The sequence below is a fragment of the Chaetura pelagica genome, unplaced genomic scaffold (genome assembly GCF_000747805.2).
Source record: "Chaetura pelagica isolate M959 unplaced genomic scaffold, ChaPel_1.0 scaffold244, whole genome shotgun sequence".
NCBI classification, from domain to species: domain Eukaryota; kingdom Metazoa; phylum Chordata; class Aves; order Apodiformes; family Apodidae; genus Chaetura; species Chaetura pelagica.
The window spans coordinates 3722657-3744898 of record NW_009953719.1 but is presented as its reverse complement, the minus strand read 5'-3'; the positions used below and the strand labels follow the sequence as shown (position 1 = coordinate 3744898).

The 22242-nt window shown below is 41.0% G+C and overlaps 1 protein-coding gene across 1 annotated transcript; it reads left to right on the top strand.

The window, feature by feature from the left end:
* The first annotated feature begins 3740 nt into the window (after nucleotides 1-3740).
* ZBTB21 (zinc finger and BTB domain containing 21) lies at nucleotides 3741-7174 on the top strand. Its single transcript, XM_010000429.1, is given in 2 exon segments — nucleotides 3741-5041; nucleotides 5043-7174. Coding segments are annotated over 2 exon segments (3129 nt in total). The 3' UTR covers nucleotides 6871-7174.
* Nucleotides 7175-22242: the final 15068 nt, after the last annotated feature.

Sequence of the window (22242 nt, the reverse complement as noted above, 5' to 3'; positions counted from 1 at the left end):
TAACGATATTGATTTATTTGCTCTTAGAATAGTTGTGCTTGTTCTCAGAGTTGTGTTGTGTAACTTGCTATATATGCAAGTATACATACATATATATATATGTCATTGTGCTGTTTATCACCTCTGGGGCTGGATTAAGGCGATCATTTTGCTGTACTATGTGACACTGGTTTATGATCTGATAAAATGACTGGTCATGAGACTAATCTGGTATTTGTATTATTTCCACTACCTCTATACTTTGGGAACCATATCTCACAAACTATTAATTATTACACCTTGGAGAGCCAAATCTGTGGGGAAGACAAGGGGGAATGCTTTCCCTTGCTCCTTCACCTTCACCCCATGCTAGTTACAATAGCTCTTGAGAATTTTTGAATATCCTCAGGATGTCCAAACCAGCATGTTCCTATTACTATATCTCCTGAACGTATTTGAAGTCTTGTTTAGGTTTAAACTATTTACAAATACTACCAAGAGATCTGCCTCAAAGCTGGGTAATTAGGAGTGGCAGGATGTCTGGAATAGTATGGGCAAGTACCTAGAACAGTGGGCATCTCCAGTGTTTTGGAACCTCACCCCCAAGCAAATGCAGAATCCTGAAGAACTAGTGAAAATCTTTTTTAAAAGTGTGCTGTCACCCTGGCAATTCCAGAGAGACAAAAGTCATTGCAGCTTCCTGGGGCCTAGCCCATGCCTACCGAACCCTGTTGAACACTACTCAGTACCTTCAAGGAGAATAGGTGGTCTCTGGATCTGAGACAAAATGACAGGCATTGTGGCTAGTTCAACTCTGGCAACAGGCACTGCAGCTGAACCAGAGCACCAACCCATGCCAGTATCAGTTGCCCCTATATACAAGAATAAATATGGGATGCAAAAGTCAGATCAGTTAGTGAGGGAAGAAAGTTGTGCTGGGAAGGGGAAGAAGGAAAAAGTGGATGACAGGCTGCTCTGAAGCAGGGCCATCACAAGAGGAGGAGGAAAAGGCAGAGCTCACAAGTGAGGTGGTAACCACCTTATCCATGAGTGAGCTGTGAGATATGCAAAAAGATTTCAGATGTTGCCATTGTCACTTGTCTGCTCCAATGCTGGGCTAACAGGGCTACTAGCCTGGAATTAGAGAGCAGGGAAGGCAAGCAGCTGGAATCCCTTTTAAGGGAATGAGGTGTTGACAAAATTATTGGAAAAGGGGCACAAGCCCTCAGCCTCTGGAGGTGAATCCTATCATGCATGAAGGAAAGGTATCCCGTCAAGGAAGATGTTATATGTCACCCAAGCAAGTGGACCACCCTCGAGAGAGATATTCAGAACCTGAGGGAATGAGCCATGCTGGAGGTGATTTATGATGACCTGAAAAATTAGTATTTATCCAAAGATCCAGATTAATTCAACTGCACACAACCCACATGGTGGAAGCTTGTGTTCAGAGTTTACCATTGTCCTCTGCCAACTCATTGGCAATAATGACGTGGAAAGATGGAGAGGGACTATCAGTGGATAAATGGACTGGCCAACTCTGGCAATACAAATAAAGTCTTTCTTTCTCCCTATGGAGGAAGCCATCTTAGCTGTGGAAAAACTGTCCTGGGAGTTCCAGCAATTCCAAGAGGAATATATGGAACACCTGCAGTACATTGATGACATCATACTATGGGGCAACATGGCAGAAGAGGCTTTGAAGAAGGGAAGAAAATAGTCCAAATCCTTTGGAAAGCCAGTTTTGCCAAGGGACCTGCACAGGGCATCCAGTTTTTAGGAATAAAATGGCAAGAGGGGTGTCATAGTATCCCAATGGATGTGATCAACGAAATAACGCTCTGCCTCCACCAGCTAGCAAAAAGGAAGCGCAAGTGTTCTTAGGTATTGTGGGTTTTTAGAGAATGCATTTTCCAAATTACAGTCTGATTGTAAGCCCACTCTGTCAAGTGATCTGGAAGAAGAATGATTTAAAATGGGGCCCTGAGCAACGACAAGCTTTTGAACAAGTTAAATGGGAGATAGTTTATGCAGTAGCACTTAGGCCAGTCTGGGTAGGACAAGATGTAAAAAGTGTCCTCTACACTGCAGCTGGGGAGAATGGCCCTACCTGGAGTCTCTGGCAGAAAGCAGCAGGGGAGACACAAGTTTGACCCCTATGGTTTTGGAGTCAGGTATACAAAGGATCCAAGGCCTGTTATATTCCAACTGAAAAAGAGAGATTGGTGGCATGTGAAAGGGGTTCAAGTTACTTTGGAATTTATTGGTTCTGAAGCAGAGCTCCTCTTGTCACCTTGAGTGCTGGTGCTAGGCTGGATATTCAAAAGGAGGGTCCCCTCAACACATCATGCAGCTGATGCTACATGGAGTAAGTGGGTTGCACAGATCACACAACAGACTCAAAGAGGAAACCACAGTCACCCAGGAATCTTGGAAGTGGTCATGGGCTGGCTGAAGGGCAAAGGTTTTGGAATATCACCAGAGGAGACGGTGATGTGTGCTGAAGAGACCCCGCTATATAACAAACCACCAGAAAATGAGAAGCAATGTGCCCTCTTCACTGACGAGTCCTGTTGTATTGCAGGAAAAAATCAGAGGTGGAAGGCTTCTGTGCAGAGTCCTATATGAAAAGGCACAGAAACTGCTGAAGGAGAAGGTGAATTGAGCCAGTTTGCAGAAGTGAAGGCCATCCAGCTGGTATTAGACATTGCTGACCAAGAAAATTGAGCAGTGCTCAGTCTCTATACTGACTCATGAATGGTGGCAAATACTCTGTGGGAGTGGTTAGAGCCATGGAAACACAGCAGTTGGCAGCATGGAGACAAACCCATCTGGTCTGCCTCATTGTGGCAAGATACTGTTGCCTTGGTAGGGCACCTTGTTGTAAAAGTAAGTCATGGAGATGGCTACCTTACCCAAAAGTTGAGCCACCGAAGGACATGAAAACAACCAACTGGTGGGTCAGGCTACTAAGATTGCAGTGGTTCAGGTGGACCTGGATTGGTAACATAAGGGTGCATTATTTGTTTCTCAGTGGGCCCAAGAGACCTCAGGCAATCAAGGAAGAGATGCAACATACAGATGAGCTTATGATTGTGTTGGACTTGACCATGGACACATTTTCATGTGTTTATATGAACAACAGTTATTAAGCATAAACAAACATGAATAATTCATCTAGATTACAGACAGTCCTGCTTCCTTTTCCCTTCCCAGTATTAATTCCATGTCCATTATCCTAAGAAAAGCAACAGCAAAACCCCAATTATTTGTGAAGGATTCTGTCATGGTTGCTTAGCCTCAGAAAGGTGGCTTGGCCTAACTAAGCTTTAGATTGCTGAATTAAGAGTTTATCAATGCAGTTCTCAAGATAGATCTTCATAAAGCTAAAGCTGAGAAAAAAGCTGATTGAGGATGAAATGATTGAACTGTTTCTTCATGTGGACAGGAACATTCCAAAAAGAGAACACAGCCCCCTAGCTAGTTAGGTGTAATAGTCTTGGTGTAAGATCAGCAATTAACAGTATATGTGAAGGTGGATGCACAAGCTTGTTCTTCTTGTGCCTGTGCATCTGTTGGAGCTAACAGTGTGGTTTTAATTCCCATACCTTTCCTTCAAACAAGCTGTTCTTTTCATCCCTGTTGGTGGTGGCTTAGCCAATTTATGAAGTACAGAGGGATTGGATGTGTTAATTTCTAATAGCATTTTATATAAGGCAACCTATAACTTGTTGTTGTTCTTTTTCAGGAGCATCAGAATCATGGAGGGGCTTTTGCATTACATCAATCCAGCACATGCCATTTCACTTCTAAGCGCACTGAATGAAGAGCGTCTAAAGGGACAGCTGTGTGATGTTGTTCTTATAGTAGGAGATCAGAAATTTCGAGCTCACAAAAACATTCTGGCTGCCAGCAGTGAATACTTCCAATCTCTGTTCACGAATAAGGAGAATGAGTCTCAGTCAGTGTTTCAACTTGACTTTTGTGAGCCAGATGCTTTTGATAATGTGTTAAACTACATTTATTCTTCATCCTTGTTCATTGAGAAAGGCAGTCTTGCAGCTGTGCAAGAACTGGGCTACAGTCTTGGAATATCTTTTCTTACAAACATTGTTTCTAAGAGTCCTCAAGCTCCTTTTCCAGCTTGCCCTATTAAGAAAATACTGTATCAAGATGAAGACGAAAGTAGTTCTCAGAAAAGAAGTGTCATTGTCTGTCAGAACAGAACTGAAGCACAAGGGAAAAGTGTAAATCAAACACAACATGATTTAAGCCATACTTCTAGACCTTCACCTTCTGTTGCTTTCAAGACTACAAGTAGACCACAAATAACAAAACCAACTGAAAATCTTCACAACTTACCACTGACTGAAAGGAGGTGGCTGAAGGAAAATGCTGTGAACTATACCAAGCTTCATGAAACTTCTGGAACTGTGGAAGATCAGAGCAGAGGTAGTTTAGTGAAAAGAAACACAGTACTGCCTCAAATGCCTTTAGCAGAGAAAGACATTGCAAGCAGTGAACCAGGAAGCAGTGGTCAGCTTTTAAGAGGAAAGACTGCAGAGATGTCATTAAAAAGACCACGTCCACCAGTCTTGTCTCTGCGTGGTGCATCAGAATCTACATTTTTGTTGCAAGAGGCAGGAAAAGGAAATGGTCAAGGTGAAGACAGGAATTTGTTATACTACTCAAAGTTAGGGCTAGTAATCCCATCTAGTGGATCTGGTCCAGCAAACCAAAGCATTGACAGAAGTGGGCCACTTGTAAAAAGTCTCCTTCGAAGGTCACTGTCCATGGACAGCCAGGTTCCTATTTACTCACCTTCTGTTGACCTAAAACCTTCACAGGTATCATCATCCTCCTCACCGGGAACTAATGATTCCCAGAAGACATTTAATGTTGTATCTCAAAAGTCATCCTTGAAAGAGTCATCAGAGAAGTTAGTTATAGATGAAAAACCACAGGTAATACACCCGCATCGCCTTAGATCTTTCAGTGCCTCTCAGTCAACTGATAGGGAGGTGGCTTCCCCTCTCACAGAGGTGCGAATAAAAACCAGTGAGTGATGCTTCAACATCAACAAATAAAGACTTCCCTTTTAAAACTGAGGATGATAACAATGAACCAAGTAGACTTCCAGCAAAAAGGAGATTTCAAGCTGACAGAAGACTACCATTTAAGAAACTAAAGGCAGATGAGCAGGGATCTCCTGGATCAGAAGATAACTTTGAGGAAGGTTCAAGTCCTACACACCTTGATGGTGATTTTCCTGATTCTGATGTCAGTAAAGATGAATACAGCGAGATGGAAGAAGCAAGACCAAATAAAAAATTTAAATGCAAGCACTGCCTTAAAATTTTCAGATCAACAGCAGGCCTTCATCGTCATGTTAACATGTATCATAATCCAGAGAAGCCCTATGCTTGTGATATATGCCACAAAAGATTCCACACAAATTTCAAAGTGTGGACACACTGCCAGACACAACATGGAATTGTGAAGAATCCATCACCAGCTTCCAGTTCGCATGCTGTTTTGGATGAAAAATTCCAAAGAAAATTGATTGACATAGTGAGAGAGAGAGAAATCAAAAAAGCTTTGATTGTTAAACTAAGACGTGGCAAGCAGGGTTTTCAGGGACAGTCTGCTTCACAAGCACAACAAGTCATCAAAAGGAATTTAAGATCAAGAACCAAAGGAGCCTACATTTGTACCTACTGTGGGAAAGCTTATCGTTTCCTCTCACAATTTAAACAGCACATAAAAATGCACCCAGGGGAGAAACCAGTTGCAGGAAATAAGGCTCCTAAGCAGAAAGATCATATTCATATTGAAAATCCAGTAGAAAACAAAGAAGTTTATCACTGCAGTCTCTGCAATGCTAAGCTCTCTTCACTTATTGAACAGGGAAATCATGAGCGACTGTGTAGAAATGCTACTCTCTGTCCTTACTGCAGCCTTAGATTTTCTTCTCCAGAGCTGAAGCATGAGCATGAAAGCAAGTGTGAATACAAGAAACTTACTTGTCTTGAGTGTATGCGTACCTTTAAATCATCCTTTAGTATTTGGCGTCATCAAGTTGAAGTTCACAATCAAAACACAATGGCTCCATCAGAGAACTTTTCTTTACCTATTCGGGATCACAATGGAGAAATAACTAGTTCATCAAGATTGCCTCCTCAGTTAGAATCCAATAAAATGAACAATTTTGTTGCTGCAAAGGAAGATGGTGTATTCAGTGATTCATCAGAACAAATAAATTTTGATTCTGAAGATTCTTCATGCCTACCTGAAGACTTAAGTGTTTCCAAACAGTTTAAAATTCAGATCAAAGAAGAGCCTGCAGATGATATAGAGGATGAGGTCACTGAACCAAGCAGAGAACCTAAAGAAGCAGTCTCCAACAAAGATGCTGGTCTGTGGCCCTGTGAAAAGTGTGGGAAGATATTCACTCTACGCAAACAGCTGGAGCGTCACCAAGAGCTCTTATGCTCCGTGAAGCCATTTATTTGTCATGTGTGTAACAAGGCCTTCCGAACCAATTTCCGGCTGTGGAGTCACTTCCAGTCTCATATGTCACAGGCTGCAGAGGAGTCCACAAATAAGGAGCCTGAGATATGCCCACCAGCTAATTCCCCATCACCACCACCCTTACCTCCACCCCCGCCCCTCCCCAAAATCCAGCCTTTGGAGCCTGATAGTCCAACAGGCTTGTCTGAAAGTTCCACTACTACTGAAAAATTATTTGTACCACAGGAGTCGGATACACTCTTCTATCATGCTCCACCACTCTCAGCAATCACATTCAAAAGACAATACATGTGTAAACTCTGTCATAGGACTTTCAAGACAGCTTTTAGTCTTTGGAGCCATGAACAGACACACAATTAGCTTTAACAGATACCTTAAGAAGCTGGTGGAGTGGAGGCTGTATTTAGGATCTCAGATGTATGCCATATAATGTAGAAACTTCAGAGGATTAAAACAACGATGATGTTGAAAAATGTGGTATTTGTGATGATGCTTGGATTTGAAGATTAAGGTAAACCAACTTGGTTAGTAAGTAGAAAGCAGAGTAATTTAAAAGTCTGTGGTCTGGGGTCGAATAGTAACAGAATAATTTTTATTTTCAACACTGAAATACAATCACATCTGGACTGTGTGCATGGATCTTCATCCTGTGATGTTGGTGTGTGTATGTGTATTATATATAAAATTATATATTAAATGAGAGAGCAACAACAATTTGGATTCTAACTGTGAGTTTATAGTAATGAAATACTGTAACCAACTTCATTTTTTTATTAAAGAAACCAACACATAAGCTCCATATAAATAATTGCCATGTACGTGCAGTGCGGGAGGAAATGGATGGAGTGTCTTGCTGTATTGACATAGGTCTTATAAACCTTTAGCAATAACAAATAAACCTCAAGTTTGAGTAATCCTCATGTTATTGGATATGAATGTTTGATATTTTAAGGGAACATAGAATTGTTTTGTTGATATATGGAACTTGTGCAAATTAAAATAGGATCTAAACTCAGCAATATTATTACTAAGATTTTATATAAAAAGTAGCAGCAAGCCTGCTTTCAGCCATTTAACTATAAGTTTCTAAAGAAAATTGGGGGAGAGGGTACTTTGCTTTTTATGATGTCCCAAAGACTAATTTACTAGATACTTTGGTAGCTAAAGTCATTGTATTAATAGCTATCATAATGCAAATGGTACTGTTTATAACGTGAACTAAGATTGAATGGATGTCAGACAAGTTTCATAATTTTGTTTCCACTATTTGTACAACTGTTTGTAATTCTAACTACAAAGGAATGTATAACTATTAAATAAAAAAAAAAAAAATAAAAAAAAAAATTAAAAAGAGAGCTCATTAAGGGACAGAAGATTGTGTTCCTACACACAGTAATAAGCTTGGCCATGAGTACAAAGATATGTTTTAACAAAAACTTAAAGTGTAAATATTTATATAGATATCTGTATAAATGAAGAAGTATGTATTTGAAAATTGTATTAAGCATACATATCCAGCTCAAGCAGAGGAAAACATCACACTACAATCACTGCATATTATAAATACAATGCATAGAGTATTTCTTTCTGCCGCTTTCTGTCATTTGTGGTACTGTGTTGCAATTTTCTGATTTGTTGAATAATGAGCTGCATATCTTTAATGCAGTTCCATTATTTTACCTCTAATCACAACTGGAGCATTTAGTGTAAGTAGGATCATTGATATTTACCAGAATCTATAGTAAGGGTCCAAAATGATTCTGTAAGTAAAAGAAATATTTACCACGAAGTAGGTGGTAAACTTAACAGTGAAAAATTATTCTGGTATAAATTAAACTTAATGGAGTGGTGATGGATTAAAGTGAACACAAATGATGCAAACAGTATTTATGATCCTGACCAACTTGACCCCGTGGGAGTTGGGAGAGCAGGGATTGCATTGCGTGCTACCCAGTCAGAGACCAGTCTGTTCACTGAAAGCAACAGGAGTTTGACCACCAGTTTCAGGGGGAGCAGGAGTGAGGCTTTTAATTGTATATGTAACCATGACATATTTTTCAGCATCCCAAACTCAAAAAGAATTGGAAGCTGACACTAAGATTTAGCAAAATAAATTGCAAGTGTAACTCCTAAGGGTGGGCATTCTTAGGCACACACAGGAATAGGTTATTCTCTGTGAGAGCCCAAGTGTGCCACCATTGTTTTCCAACATTATTTCTTTCCTGTAAGTTAAGTTTAAAAGAATGGGCTCAGAATGGACCACTGACTTTTTTTTGAGCCACGGAAAAAATGCAATGTTAGTTTCAAGCCTCTTCTGTTTATTTTTTAATTAAACTCTTAACATTGTTACTAAACATATCAAATAGTAATTTTGTCATCTTTCTGTCGAATTGTATCTGAGTATGATTATGCTAGTTTGTTAAAATAAACTCTTCAGTGACATTGCAATTGAAACAAGGTACATGTTTAACAGTGACATTTCTAGTTATTAACCTCTTTATTCCTCCTAATAAGACTAAATTTCTTTCTTTCTTACCAGAAACAATTTCAAAATGAAATGGTCGTTGCACTGAACCTGGTTTAACAAAATCAGAAAAACATAAAGCTTTGCTAAGTATCCTTTAAATATATCTAAGAAATCTGTGCATATAAAATATGAACGTTTTTGTAAAATGGTTCCTAAGTTTTCACCAATGATTCTTCTACGTAACAGTCTGAGACTTTATATGTAGCCTTTCAAAAATATGGTGGCAACTAGTTCAGCTATGTCATAGTCATCTAACTTCCAATCGGGATTCTGCTATGTGAGATGGTGATAAATTCCACACACTTAAAATCAAAAGCTTGTACAACATCTTTGACAAAACTTTGACCTTTTTCCTACTATAATATGTATTATAAAAAAATCCATACAATATTTTTTGTCTAAAAAGCCTCCTTCTGAGTTTTTCTTTAATTGTTGGGGGCGATTAATTTTGAGTTTGTTATGTGGTTTTGTTTTTTGTGATGTTGGTTTTGTTTTAAATTCAGTTCCTGTTGTTTGGTAGAGGAATTCAGGATCTCTGAAGTTTAAATATGAGATGTTTATATAGCAATTCTGGTTTTCTATTAGCTTTTATACAGTATCTTAAAAAACCCTTGATATAAGTGTTTATTTTGGAGGATACAGAATAAATATGCGTCCACTTATATAACTTTAATATATGTTTTAAAAATTAAATTATGGAAAAAAATGTTAGTTGCTTGTTTATAAATAAAGGTCTTTTGAAGAGTGTCTAGTTTGGCTGCAGCCAAAATAAAAGGCAAATTTATTAATACTAAAACATGTTTTCATCTTATTTTGTAGCTGTGTACAGCTGTGTAGGGGTCTTGTTAAATATAAAAAAGTGTGTTGCTTTTTTTCTTAAAAATTGTGACAGGAATGAGCAGATGTTTTAATATATAGATTAGAATCTTTACTTTTTTCCTTTTTTAAAAATTTTGTAATCTGTCAGATATATCTCAGAGAACTATCCTGCTTCAGTGGATGTACAGTGGAAACTTCCATTGCATTTAAGAGGAGCAGGGTTGAGCCATGAAATGTATTTTCTTTGGGGACTTATTTTCCCTTCAACACTGTGTTGGCAAAGCGTCTTAAGCCTATGGTTAAGTCCCATTCAGATCAGTCTTAAATTTTTTTTAAACACGTGCTTACGTTCTTTGCTAAATTGGGACCATGATCAACCATTGAAAGTGAGCAATGGCAGAAAAATACATTATTCTTTTTTTTTTAAGTCCTAGAACCAAAAGTTAAAATTAGTTTTCCTCTACCTAAAAACGGCATATACAGCTAAGGTAAAGATCTGTAGTTTTACAAAAACAAAGAAAGTGAATCAGTTTGGGGTTTTTTGTTTTGTTTGTGGTTTTGCTTGTGTTTTTTTTTTGTTGATTTTTTTTTTTTATCTGATAAGGAGGAATGAAACACCCTGTGACAGTTAACTGAGCAGATAACCTGCTGAAGCAGTAAGTGACACTAGAGTTTGTGTATTTCAAAATGGAAAAGTAGCCTTATTGGTGAACCAAAATACTGCTGAAAGACACTTCTTCCTGCATTTCCTATTCAGGCAAGCCTCCCAGTCACATCCCGTACATTTTTTGCTCTGACTTTGTTTCCCCCCAAGTAGGGCATGTGGGTTTGGTCTGAAGCTACATGTACTCTGTTTTTGTTCCAAGCTTCCAGTGATAAAACCAGAAGGTCCTCACATGGGATAAGGACAGACTATGCTTACTTTCTTGGCACTAATAGCAAGGGTGCAAATATATGGCATGAGCCTGTAGTCTGGCATGTGCCTATACTGTTCAAGAAAATTGTTTACATTTTCCTACCAGATTTAGATAAAAATCAAAGCAAGCTTAGGATTTGAGGCTGTTAATGAATCAATGTTAACATCTTTTTTTGTTTGTTTGTTTTTGTTGAACACAGCCTGGTAGTATTTTTTAATGTCATTGGTTCTTGTTCATTTAAAATGACTTGTGAAAAACTGTACTATAACTTATACATAAAGGGACACTATCAAGAGAAAGGTTGTATACAATAAATGTACTTACCTGTATTAAGAATACTTGATATTAATAAAATCAAAGAATTAAAAAAAACGTTAATTGAGTCACAGCACTTGAGCTGCTTGGGCATGAAAGTGCCTGTTAAGTGCATCCTCAATTGTTGCAAGGATGTCTGGAAAATTGTATCTGAATTCTGTGGGCTGAGCTCATTGTTCATGTTTCTTTTTCTCTCACTATTCCAGAATAAAGGACTTGGTCCATTTTTCCTTTTCCAGTTTCTCAGTGGTACACATTACCTTTTAAAGAGACAAGCTTCCCACTACTGCAGCAGCAACTTTAATTAATATATGAACACAAAACCAGGACAAACTATTTTTTGCATTGTAACATATGAAGTACACATTTTAAGGCTTATTCTTGACAGTGTCCCTTTTTAAAAAGCAGGAAAATGGGATCACTCTTAGAGCTTGGGTGCAGGGGAATAGTTTCCTACAGTCTCTAGAAATTGGAATTATCCAATGTATTTGCTATAGAATTTTCCAATTGGTTACACAAAATCACTTGTCATTTTAAAGGATTATAGCGGTAAGACAAAAGAAGCTGGTTTTATAATCCTGTATACCTTATGGAAATTGTATATCAGTTCAATACACCAGTGTTGAATTTTAATTAAGGATGGGTTTTTACTTTTTTAGGACTGAGAATTAACAGCTTAGGGTAACTTTTTCTTTGATGTAATGTAAATCCATTGCTGCTTTGTACAACTTTTTCTACTTTGTGTTTTCTTTACTTAGATCTTGACTAGGAAATGTTGGCATCCAATAAACTTACACTTTCTTTCTTTTGAATTACTGTGTCTTCTACTGGCATCTCTTGGCAAAGTGGGATGTTATTGTACATTCTATTTTGTCTGTGGGAAGGGAATTCTGTTTATAAAAGAGCATCTTTTAATCTGTTTGTTGATGTAAGTGATAGTTTTCACCTTTACTGAAATAATGGGGTTTTGTTTGTTTTAATAAGTGCCCACCTGAACCTTTTACTGGAAAAAGAAAAAAATAAATAAATAAAATGATCTGCTGTAGACAATCTCTTTAAAACTTGAGCACAGCCCCAATTCTGCTTCCTGTGCAATCAGTGATTAAAATGGGACTTTGTGGGAGCAAGGTTACATCAACTAGGTATCTTTTTAATCTAAAACTGGATTGAAGCAGATGTTTGTAAATACACTGTCAGGAATTACTATGGTATTTTGCAGTGTTTTATGCAGTATTTATTTATTTTTATGCAGTATTTTGCTCTCATCAAAAGCAGTTTTGCTGTGTGCATTTCCCTCTTCAAAAACCCTTACATGGGAATGTAGTGTGTGGATTGCAATGATGCAGATAATTATCTCTGTACCTGTGGGAACAGGTTTTACAAGGTTCCTCTTTTCAGAGTAGATGAGACCTATATTTGAAAACTCTTAGGCCATCTTTCTTCACTTTTTGGACTTCACATTTGCTGTCCTTTGTCATTTTTTTTATTATTATTATTTATTTTTTGCATTTGATTGAACCCATTGACCTATTTCACTCACATTTAATAGAGGAGACAAAGTCTCAAGAGTTAATCTCCAACAAAAAAAAATCATTGGCTGGGTAGCAAAGAATGGTCTTAGTGAGAAGGACAGGATTTGCAGTGAAACAGTCATATGTGCTTTTTACCCCAGTGCTTTGTCACTGCCTGCATATGTAGTCTTGTCAAAGTAAGTGTGGCAACATGTTAGGTGCAGCATATGGTGGGGCTGTAGCACCAGGCCTGCTAAATGGTAAGAATCAAAGTTTGAAAGGGCACTCCAAGCTCAAGAGTATTTGGGTCTTTGATGCTCCCTAAATCTCTTTGAAAACAGAGAGAAAGAGCTCCTGGCCTGTCCTTCCATGGAGTATCCCTGCACATCAGAAGTTAGGTGAGCTTTGGAAAAGACAGGACAGAGAGCTGCATTCTGGCTCATTCAGAGAGTCTTAAATCATCAAAGGTTTAGCTCCCTCTTTCAGTCTAAGGAACTTGTCCCATCTCTTCCTGTATTCAGTTAAGATCTATGTACAGTTCTCTGTTACTGTATCAGAGCAGTTTAGTTTACTTAAATGCTTCATGGAAAACATCTGCTCTGGAGACCATACAGCCTATATTTAACATCAAAGTCAAGAAGCAAACCAAAATTATAAGAAGTTACTCATAACACCACAAGATATTTTCATGGTTATTTTTTGTTCTAATTCCAGCTGTTTGCTTCAAAGACTCTGCAAACAAATCTGGTAACTTTTACTTACTTTTCCATTCATAGGCTGTTTCCAGGTATCACTCTTAATACACAAACACCAGCAGGATAATTTTTACTATTGGACCTAGATAGGTAATAGTTCTGTTTCCAGCCCTGGAATACTCTGGCAATAGAAATTTTCAAGGTGTAGGCTGCAATTAAGTGACTTACGAAACATTTATTCCCCCTCTATTTTACATGTGTTGAGAGTTCAGGAAATGCAAAGCCAGTTTCTCTTGACAAATAATTTGCTTTAAATTGCCTCTGCAGTTTCAATACAACCTTTAACAATATCTAATGTCAATCCAGGACCTAGGATGGGTACTGTTCTCTGATGCCATGGAGCCCTGGTTGTAGCTATTAGCTTAAGCTGGTATTTTAGGGCACAGGCTCTCATCCAGCAGCGTAATCTCTCCATTGAAATGCACTGGTGTTAAAAATGAGACAGTGATGAAGCAGCATGAACTGCTGGGATCATTAGTCTCCAGGGATGCTTCTGCTGGAAGGAAGAGACCATCCTGAGATTTGCAGGCTCTGTAGGCAGGTGTCTGGAGGAACAAATGGCAACAAGCCAGAAGAAAAGGTGGGAGGGAGTATGATGACAACAGCAGAATGTAAGATACAGAAGAGAGCACACTGTGGTCCTGCCAAAAGAAAAACCCAACAGCCTCTGTTTCAAGGTGTCCTTTGTAATGAATACTGCTCTTTGGTTCCCACTTTTTCCTTCCTTCCCTAATGAACAGCAAGGAGTCCCTACGGTTTGATATCTTCTCACCCTTTTTGGCTGACATGAAACTGCATCTGTTCCTCTATGCTATGAAGTCTATGAGTGACAAAGGGAAGAAAATCTTCCTAAAATATTGTTCAGTAACACTCTCCCTACAGTATTGCAGTGGGGCAAGTTTGGATCCCTTTTGGCACAGGCTTTGAAAACTGCATGTCCTGAAGCCTTCACCAGGTATGCTAACTGTACCTGTGGTGATACAACCATAGTTTCTCCACCTCACCATCTGCACCTGTAGTTCCTAAGAAGAGGGGAATCTAAAAGCAGAGGAAAATCTATAGAACAGTAAATACAGCTCTGTTGACCACCATCCCACTTACTCCTTCCACAGCTAGCTAGACCTTGGCTTCATGCACATCTTTTGCTCTGTGAGGCACACAGTTAATGTCAGAGCAGACCCAGCTGTTCCCACCCATGGGGAAAAGTAAAGATTTCCTCTCCAAGTAGCAGCCTAGGGCTGTGATTAACAGAGCAGCTGCTTTTTGCTGCTTCCTCTTCTTCAGTCATCAATCAACTGAGCACAAAAAGGAAACTTAGTTTTGTTAGCTTGCATTCAGATTACTTGTTTCTGGAAAAAATTGACTGGGGCATGTTAAGGCAAGTAAATGCATTTTTTAAGCATATGAGAAAAACTGTAAAAATACCAAACTAATTCTGAGCAAGTCTGGAGGAAAATCACAGATCCAAAAAATGAGATTTGAAATTGGCTAGTTTTATCGCAAGTATTACTAGAAGGTCAAGAGGGGGAGAACCACACAGAACATTTGTTTTATGGAGATGATCCTATAATCTATTATGTACCTTTAACACTGTACAGGCACTAGGAGGAGTCAGAAACAGGAGGCTGCACCATCACATCCACCTGAAGAGCCACCCTTGAAAGCATTACACCAAAGGTGAAACCTCTCTCTATATATACATATATATATATATACATAAAAATGCTTGTGAGTGTGTTTAGTTATGTTCCATTACACAGCAGTTGCTGAGTTTGGAGAAAATTCCCTGTCAGGTCAGAGGGGTATTATAATACACTTTTGTCTAAAAGCTGTCTTTTCCTCCAGGATTTCCTTCACTAAGGTGTATGGTTTCTGCCTAACTGACAGCTGGGAGTGGAGAGATGAGGTGCATCTCGAGACTCTTCAGTCTCTGGCTCCCTGTTGGGACTGAAGATGCCAGTTTACCCCAATGGTTTCTGCAGCGCAGACAGTCATCTAAGGAAACACAAGAGTATTAGTTGTAACTTAACACCTATTATATAGTTAACACACTTGAGCATAATGTGAACTCATGACTGAGGAGTTTAAAGCTTTTTACTCTTTGCCTGTCCTGTAACACACTGCATTCTTCTTCACGGAACTGGCAGGATTTGCACAGCTGTGTTGTGAGTGAGCCTGTAGCTGCGCACTCCAGACACAAAAGCGTGTTCAGCTTAGTGCAGCATGCATGGGGGTGTGCTCTGGGGTGACCTGCAACACAAAACTAGTACCTGTCCTTGGATCTTCTTAGCTATCTAGCTGAGTTGGAGTGTTTTCACTGATCTTCTAGAGGAAGCTTTGTATTCCAAGGTTTTTCAAAACCCCTTATTTTATGTCATGGTTTGGGCCCAACACAACAAACGAACAGCCCCACGGCTGCTCACTCAACTCCTACCCACACACACACTGGGATGAGGAGGACAAAGCTCATGAGTTGAGAAAAAGGCCAAGGAAGGTTCTTCACCGATTAAGGTCCTGGGCAAAACAGACTCAACTTGGGGAAAAAAATAATAATTTCACACTAATCACACACAGGACACAGACACACACAGAGCAGGGTTTGCATATGTTACCCCACCCCTCCCTTCTTCCCGGGCCCAAATTCCTTTGTTCCCAGTTTCCCTCCTTCCCCCCAGCGGCACAGGGGGACAGGGGATGGGGTTTAGAGTCACTTCACAGGCTGGTGGTTCCTGCTGCTCCATCCTCCTCAGGAAGAAGGATTCCTTGCAGTCCTGCCCTGCTTCCCCACGGGGTCCCTCCCATGGCAGAGAGTCCTCCAGGAACCTCTCCTTCCTGAGTCCTTCCCACCAGGTCCGGAGCTGCTCCAGCCTGGGCTTCCCACAGAGTCACGGGGGCTTCAGGAACAGCCACCTCCCCTGGCCCGGGGGCTTCCACAGCTGCATAATCAGAGTCCACTGGCAGCAAATCCACTGGCCACAACATCCAAGTCCACTGGCCAAGTTCACCCCTCCTGGTGCCTTCAGGGAATGTCCCACCACATTCCTGCATGAGTTGCAGAGGGACAGCTGCCATCTAGCCATGGGTTGCAGGAGCCACTCCTGGGGTCCTTCCCCCACTACCTAAAAACCCACCAAACCAAACCAGAACATTTTATTTCATACTCTTGCTAATAATTTCCTGCAACATTGCTTGAAATGCCTTTGCTCTCAGTCTAAAACTTGATGATCTCTTTTACTGCTTTCTTCTTTCTGATGCCCAGCATTCCTAAAGCCAGTTGGTCCTAATGCCCTCCATCATGTGTTCGACGACAGATGAGTGTTTGTACTGCATGAGAGAAGCACATGTCCCTGGGAAGTCAACACCTCCTGGGCTAGAGCCCAAAATTCAGGAGGGGCAGGAATCTCTTCAGTGCCTCCTTGTCAGGAGATTCTTCATCTCAGTCTTGGACATGGGAAGTTTAACCATTTGGCCACAATGTTGACTTTGAGCTTAAACTAATCCATAGGCAAAAAGATTCAAGTACCTGGAATCACCCATCATGCCTAGAGTGCCGTCCTTGAGGGAGGCAGCTCACAACGCTGCTTAGAGTACAGCAATCTCTCCATGCCTCTATCATCACCTCTGGTGACAATTGCGCTCTCTGGTGGAGAGAATATAACTGGCTCTAGCAGGTGAAAATAAGCAAATAGAACTTTTTCTGTCATACCGTTCAATAGCACTTTTTTCTGTTTTAGTTTCTAAAGAACTCATATTATTCCTTTCATGTGTGTAAAAAAAAATTACACTGGTGCTCAGAGGCAGAGAGTTAGAGGCAAAGGTTTCGATTTATTTTATCTCTGTGCATTGTAACCATATATATGATCATTTCATTACAATGACTGTACCCACTGCTGCTTCTTCTTGTTGTTCTGCTTACAGCTTTAAAAATGAAATTAATTAAATAACTATGATCTCATCCTGCTCTCTTTGTTTATAACTACCCCATGAAACTCAGGGCAGTCTCAGAGTTAGCACTTTAAGAGTTCTAGATCCAAGTGCATTCCCTGCTGTGTCCTACCCTCTATGAGCCCCAGCATAAACTATTCCCACACTTGCCTGCACCAGGCCCATGTCACCATTTCACCAGCCTCCAACAAATCTGGAAATTTCAAACAAATACTTTAGGTCCTAAAATTCTGCCCACATTCTGTCTGGCAGGTGAAAAAGAGCATCTCTGGAAAACTCCATTGTATGATGAACTCAGCAGCACTAGTTAACTAGCAAGATACTTCTTTGTTGTGCATGTCCCTTGGGTGTCTCTACCAGCAAAACATTCTAGTGTAGACTAGGTTAGGGTAAGATACAGGTCTGCAGTTCTCTTCTTGCCTCTGCAACACAGAGAGTCATGTAGTTAAAAAATTTATACTGCAAAGGTCCAAAATAGGATGTGTCAGGTAACCACGATGAATGATACATTTATAATGCTCTTGTTCCAGCTCCCTTGTAACATCAACTCTGTAGCAATATCAAGTACTTTACATTTTCTGAACTTGCTTTGCAACCACCACTAACGGAGGTACATACTTACTAATTGAAAGAAAAGCTGGGATTTGGGAAAGACAGAATTTACTTAATAGAAATACAACAGATAGCAGAACCTAGGAACAAGTCAGAATCACAGTTCCTAGCTTCAAAGTACACAGCATTATGAAAAGCTAATTACTTTACTAATCACATCCCCAGAGCTATGCTTTGATGGGTAAGATCCTTAATGTTCAGAGAGGGCTATCCCAAACTTACAGGTGCATGAAAAAGTACAATAATTAAATATTAGCTGCCACATATTATTTTCTGAACTTGAAAAGTAAAAATGTCAAATATTTCTAGTAACAAGGCAGCTGATAATGTTCTGTAAAGGAAAACTGTTCTTAATATGTCAATGTCCAATGTAATATTTCACTCTTTCTTGTAATTTCATGTTCAGTTATTAGAGTCACAACATTCCTGTCAGTTAAAGAAAGTTGTCTACATGACATATGTGGGGAACTGGAACACAGGACAACACAAAGAGCAGGTTTGTCTGCCACAGTGCAGTGCTGTATTAAAAATCCCTGAGCTATTATTTTCAGACAAGCTAGTACAGCTCTGGGCAACACTGAGCAAAGATACAGGTTTGGATCTTAAAATGAATGGGCCTAGCTAATAAATAGTCTCTCAGCAGAGTCAATTAACCTATGTAAGGTGCTGTGGTAACATTGCAATATGGCTCTAGTTGTGGATCTCTGGAAATCTCAGCCCCTGCTCCTTGATAAATGACCTGCCTGGAGACAGGCAGGCAGAAAGCAGCTGGGCAGTGAATGGAGCACCAGGTTTCCCTGTGTCCCAGGCAACTACTTTGCGTAGACCATTCTGTGTACGCCTGTGCAGTAAACTAACTACAGCAGATACAACCATGTTCTGGCCCTGTCAAGTTTGCACTTTACAGGTGTAAATATGAACAACCTATTTGCAACACAAAATTATAAAATTGATTCTCAGGCAACAGTCTGCTCCTCCTCCCAGAGGTCTAGCCCCTCATATTCATAAATGCTGTAGTAAGTGTTGATGTAACAGCTCTTCAGGAATCCCAGGCTCCAGAGACAAAGGTGGAAGTCTGAAGAAGATGTACCCTTGGTGGAAGAGTATCAGGTCAGCAAATATTTAAGCAATCTGAACATATGTAAGTCCATGGGCCTTGATGGGATGCACCCACAAATGCTGAGGAAGCTGACAGATGTCATTGCATCACTCTCAATCATCACTGAATGATCATGGTGACTAGAAGAAGTGCTGGAGGACTGGAGGAAAGCAAATGCCACTCCTAACTTCAGGGAAGGCAGGAACAAGGAACCTAGGAACTACAGATCAATCAATCTCACCTTGATCCCTGGGAAGTTATGGAGCAGCTAATCCTGAACACCATTTCCAGGCACATGAAGAACAAGAAAGTCATCAGGAGTAATCAGCATGGACTCATCAAGAGGAAGTCATGCCTAACCAACTTGAGAAACTCCTACGATGAAACTATTGTCTTGGTAGACGAGGGGAGAGCAGTGGACATTGTCTAATTAGACTTTTGACACTGTCTCCCATCAGATCCTCATAGAGAAGCTGATGAAGTGTGGGCTGGATGGGCAGACAGTGAGGTGGATTGAAAACTGGCTGAACAACTGCACCCAGAGTGGTGATCAGTGAAACAAAGTCTAGTTGGAGGGCAGTAACCAGTGGTGTACCCCCAGGGTCAATACTGAGTCCAGTCCTGTTCAACAGCTTCAGTAAAGATCTGGATGATGAAGCAGAGCATACCCTCTGCAAGTCTACAGATGACACAGAACTGGGAGGAGATGCTGATACACCAGAGGGTCATGCTGCAATCCAGAGGGACCTTGACAGGCTGGAGAAATGGGCTAGCAGGAACCTCAAGAAGTTCAGCAAGGGGAAGTTCAAAGTCCTGCACCTGGGGAGGAGCAGCTCCACGCACCAGTACATGCTGGGGGCATGAAATGACCTGGGGATCCAGGTAGACAGCAAATTGAACATAAGCCAACAACATAACCTTAAAGCAAAGAAGGCTAATGGCATCCTGGACTGCATTAGGAGGAATGTTGCCAGCACACTGAGGGAGGTGGTCCTTCCCCTCTACTCAGCCATGGTAAGAACACACTTAGAATGATGTGTCTCCACTGGAGAGAGCCCAGTGAAAGGCTACTACAAAGATGAAGGGGCTGGAGCATCTCCCATGAGGAAAGGATGTGAGAACTGGGAAGGGGAAGGCTAGAGAAGGCTCAGGGGGGATCTTATCAATGTATATAAATATCTGAAGGGAGGGAGCAAAGCAGATGGAGCCAGGCTCCTTTCAGTGGTCACCAAGTAGCAGGACGAGAGTCAATGGGCACAGACTGAAACACAGGAGGTTCCCTTCGTACATAAAGAAAAACACTTTTTCACTGTGAAGGCAACGAAGCACTAGAGCAAGTTGCCCAGAGAAGTTCTGGAGTCCTTGGAGGTACTCAGAAGCCATCTATCTGGACATCATCCTGGGCAACTGTCTCTGGGCAGCCCTGTTTGGGTAGGAGGGTTGGACCAGATGACATCCAGAAGCCCCTTACAGCCTCAACCATTCAGTGATTCTGTAATCCACTCACTTCCCTTTTCTTTTTACCTCTGCTTCTAGTCGTGAATGTGCTTGAAAATGTCCAGCCAACAAGCATTTTGCTGTCTGGTCTGTGAGCTCGCACAGCTTCTGCACCTTGGGACCTGCCATCTGCACCACGGGACGCATGGTGATTCCCCTCTGTCACCCATGGCATGCACTCTGATGGTCTGGAATTCCAGTCTTCAGCATGGAAAAGATGTTTCTGTTCTTTAAGGCTGCAGTGGCAATTGCCTAAGCCCAAGTGGGGCAAGAACTTACAATGTCATTTCACTACCAAGCTCAGTGACTTAATTGCTGGTTGTTTTAGCATGTGGATTGGGCAAAAAATACAAGCAGCTGGGAGTTACCATGAGTAAAGAAAGTCACTATGAAAGAAACAAAGCAGGCAAACAAAAGCAGAAGAAAAATGAGGACACAAATAACAATGAGCTGATAAGGTAGCACTCTGAAACCCAAACGGGAACTTACTAAAAATTAATATGACAGAAATAAATAATTATGAAAATTTTATTTATCATTAAAAGACAATTTCCTCCCCTTTATCACAAACCTCCTACTGATAACAAGTCATTCACTGTGGTTGGCAGAAAGCACTTAGTCCTCAATTTACTCTCCAGGCCACAGCAAAACACGGAATTATTTTTTATCTCCTTCTCATGAGTTTGACATCCTTGGCAAAGGAGATGCAGAGGCACCAGGAAGAAAAGGGAAACTTGTGTTTGCCCTTTGATAGGAACAAGAGAGGAAAATAATGTCTCCTAGACTCACAGAATTGTTTTGGTTGGACCTTTAAGATCACCAAGTGCAATCATTAGCCTAACTACTGAGCCCAGTACTAAACCATATTCTCAAGCACCACATCTACACATCTTTTAAACACCTCCAGGGGTGGTTATTCAACCACCTACCTCCCTCTGGGCAGCCCATTGCAGTTTTTTAATAACCTTTTCAGTGAAGAATTTTCTTCCAGTATCCCGTCTAAAGTATCCCTGGCACAAGTTGAGGCCATTTCCTCTTGTCCTATCGCTTGTTACTTGGGAGAAGGGACCAACCCCCACCTGGCTACACCCTCCTGTCAGGTAGTTAAGAGACCAATGAGGTGTCAGCCTACTTTTCTGCAGACTACACAACCCTAGTTCCCTCAGAGTGTCCTCCTCAGACCTGCTCTCCAGCTTTGCCGCCCTCCTCTGGGCCCACAAGACCCTCACTGTGCTGCAGAGGGGTGGGCAGGGAGGCCGATCCCAGACCCACGAGTGTGTGGCCCCGCTGTGTGAAGGGCTGCCCCTGTGAAAGGCTCACCTGCTACCAAGGGGCAGCGTGGCAGTTTTATCCACGGGTCTTCGCACGTCTGGCATAAAGGAGGCGAGTATGCCTCAGCCTCTTGAATGCAAGGATTGTATCATCTTTCTTTTTTTTGGAGGGGGGAAAGTCAGGCACGTTCTGTGACTGACTCCTGCTCTATCAGGCACTATCAGGTGAGCAAACAGGAGAGCGTCTGTTCACATCATTTTTCATGTGCAGCTGTTCCCAAGTGCGCAAACCACGTCCCTTTTAGCCATATTAAAAAAAAGAGAGAGAAACCATTATCAGGACACCTATATCCATCCTTCCCTGGCCTCTGAAAGCCTCTCCCGTCCCAACTCCCCCTTTTTCCCCTCTTCCCGTCCCACGCTGCCCACACCACCACCTTGGCTTGTCCGAGAGGCGCGGGCTC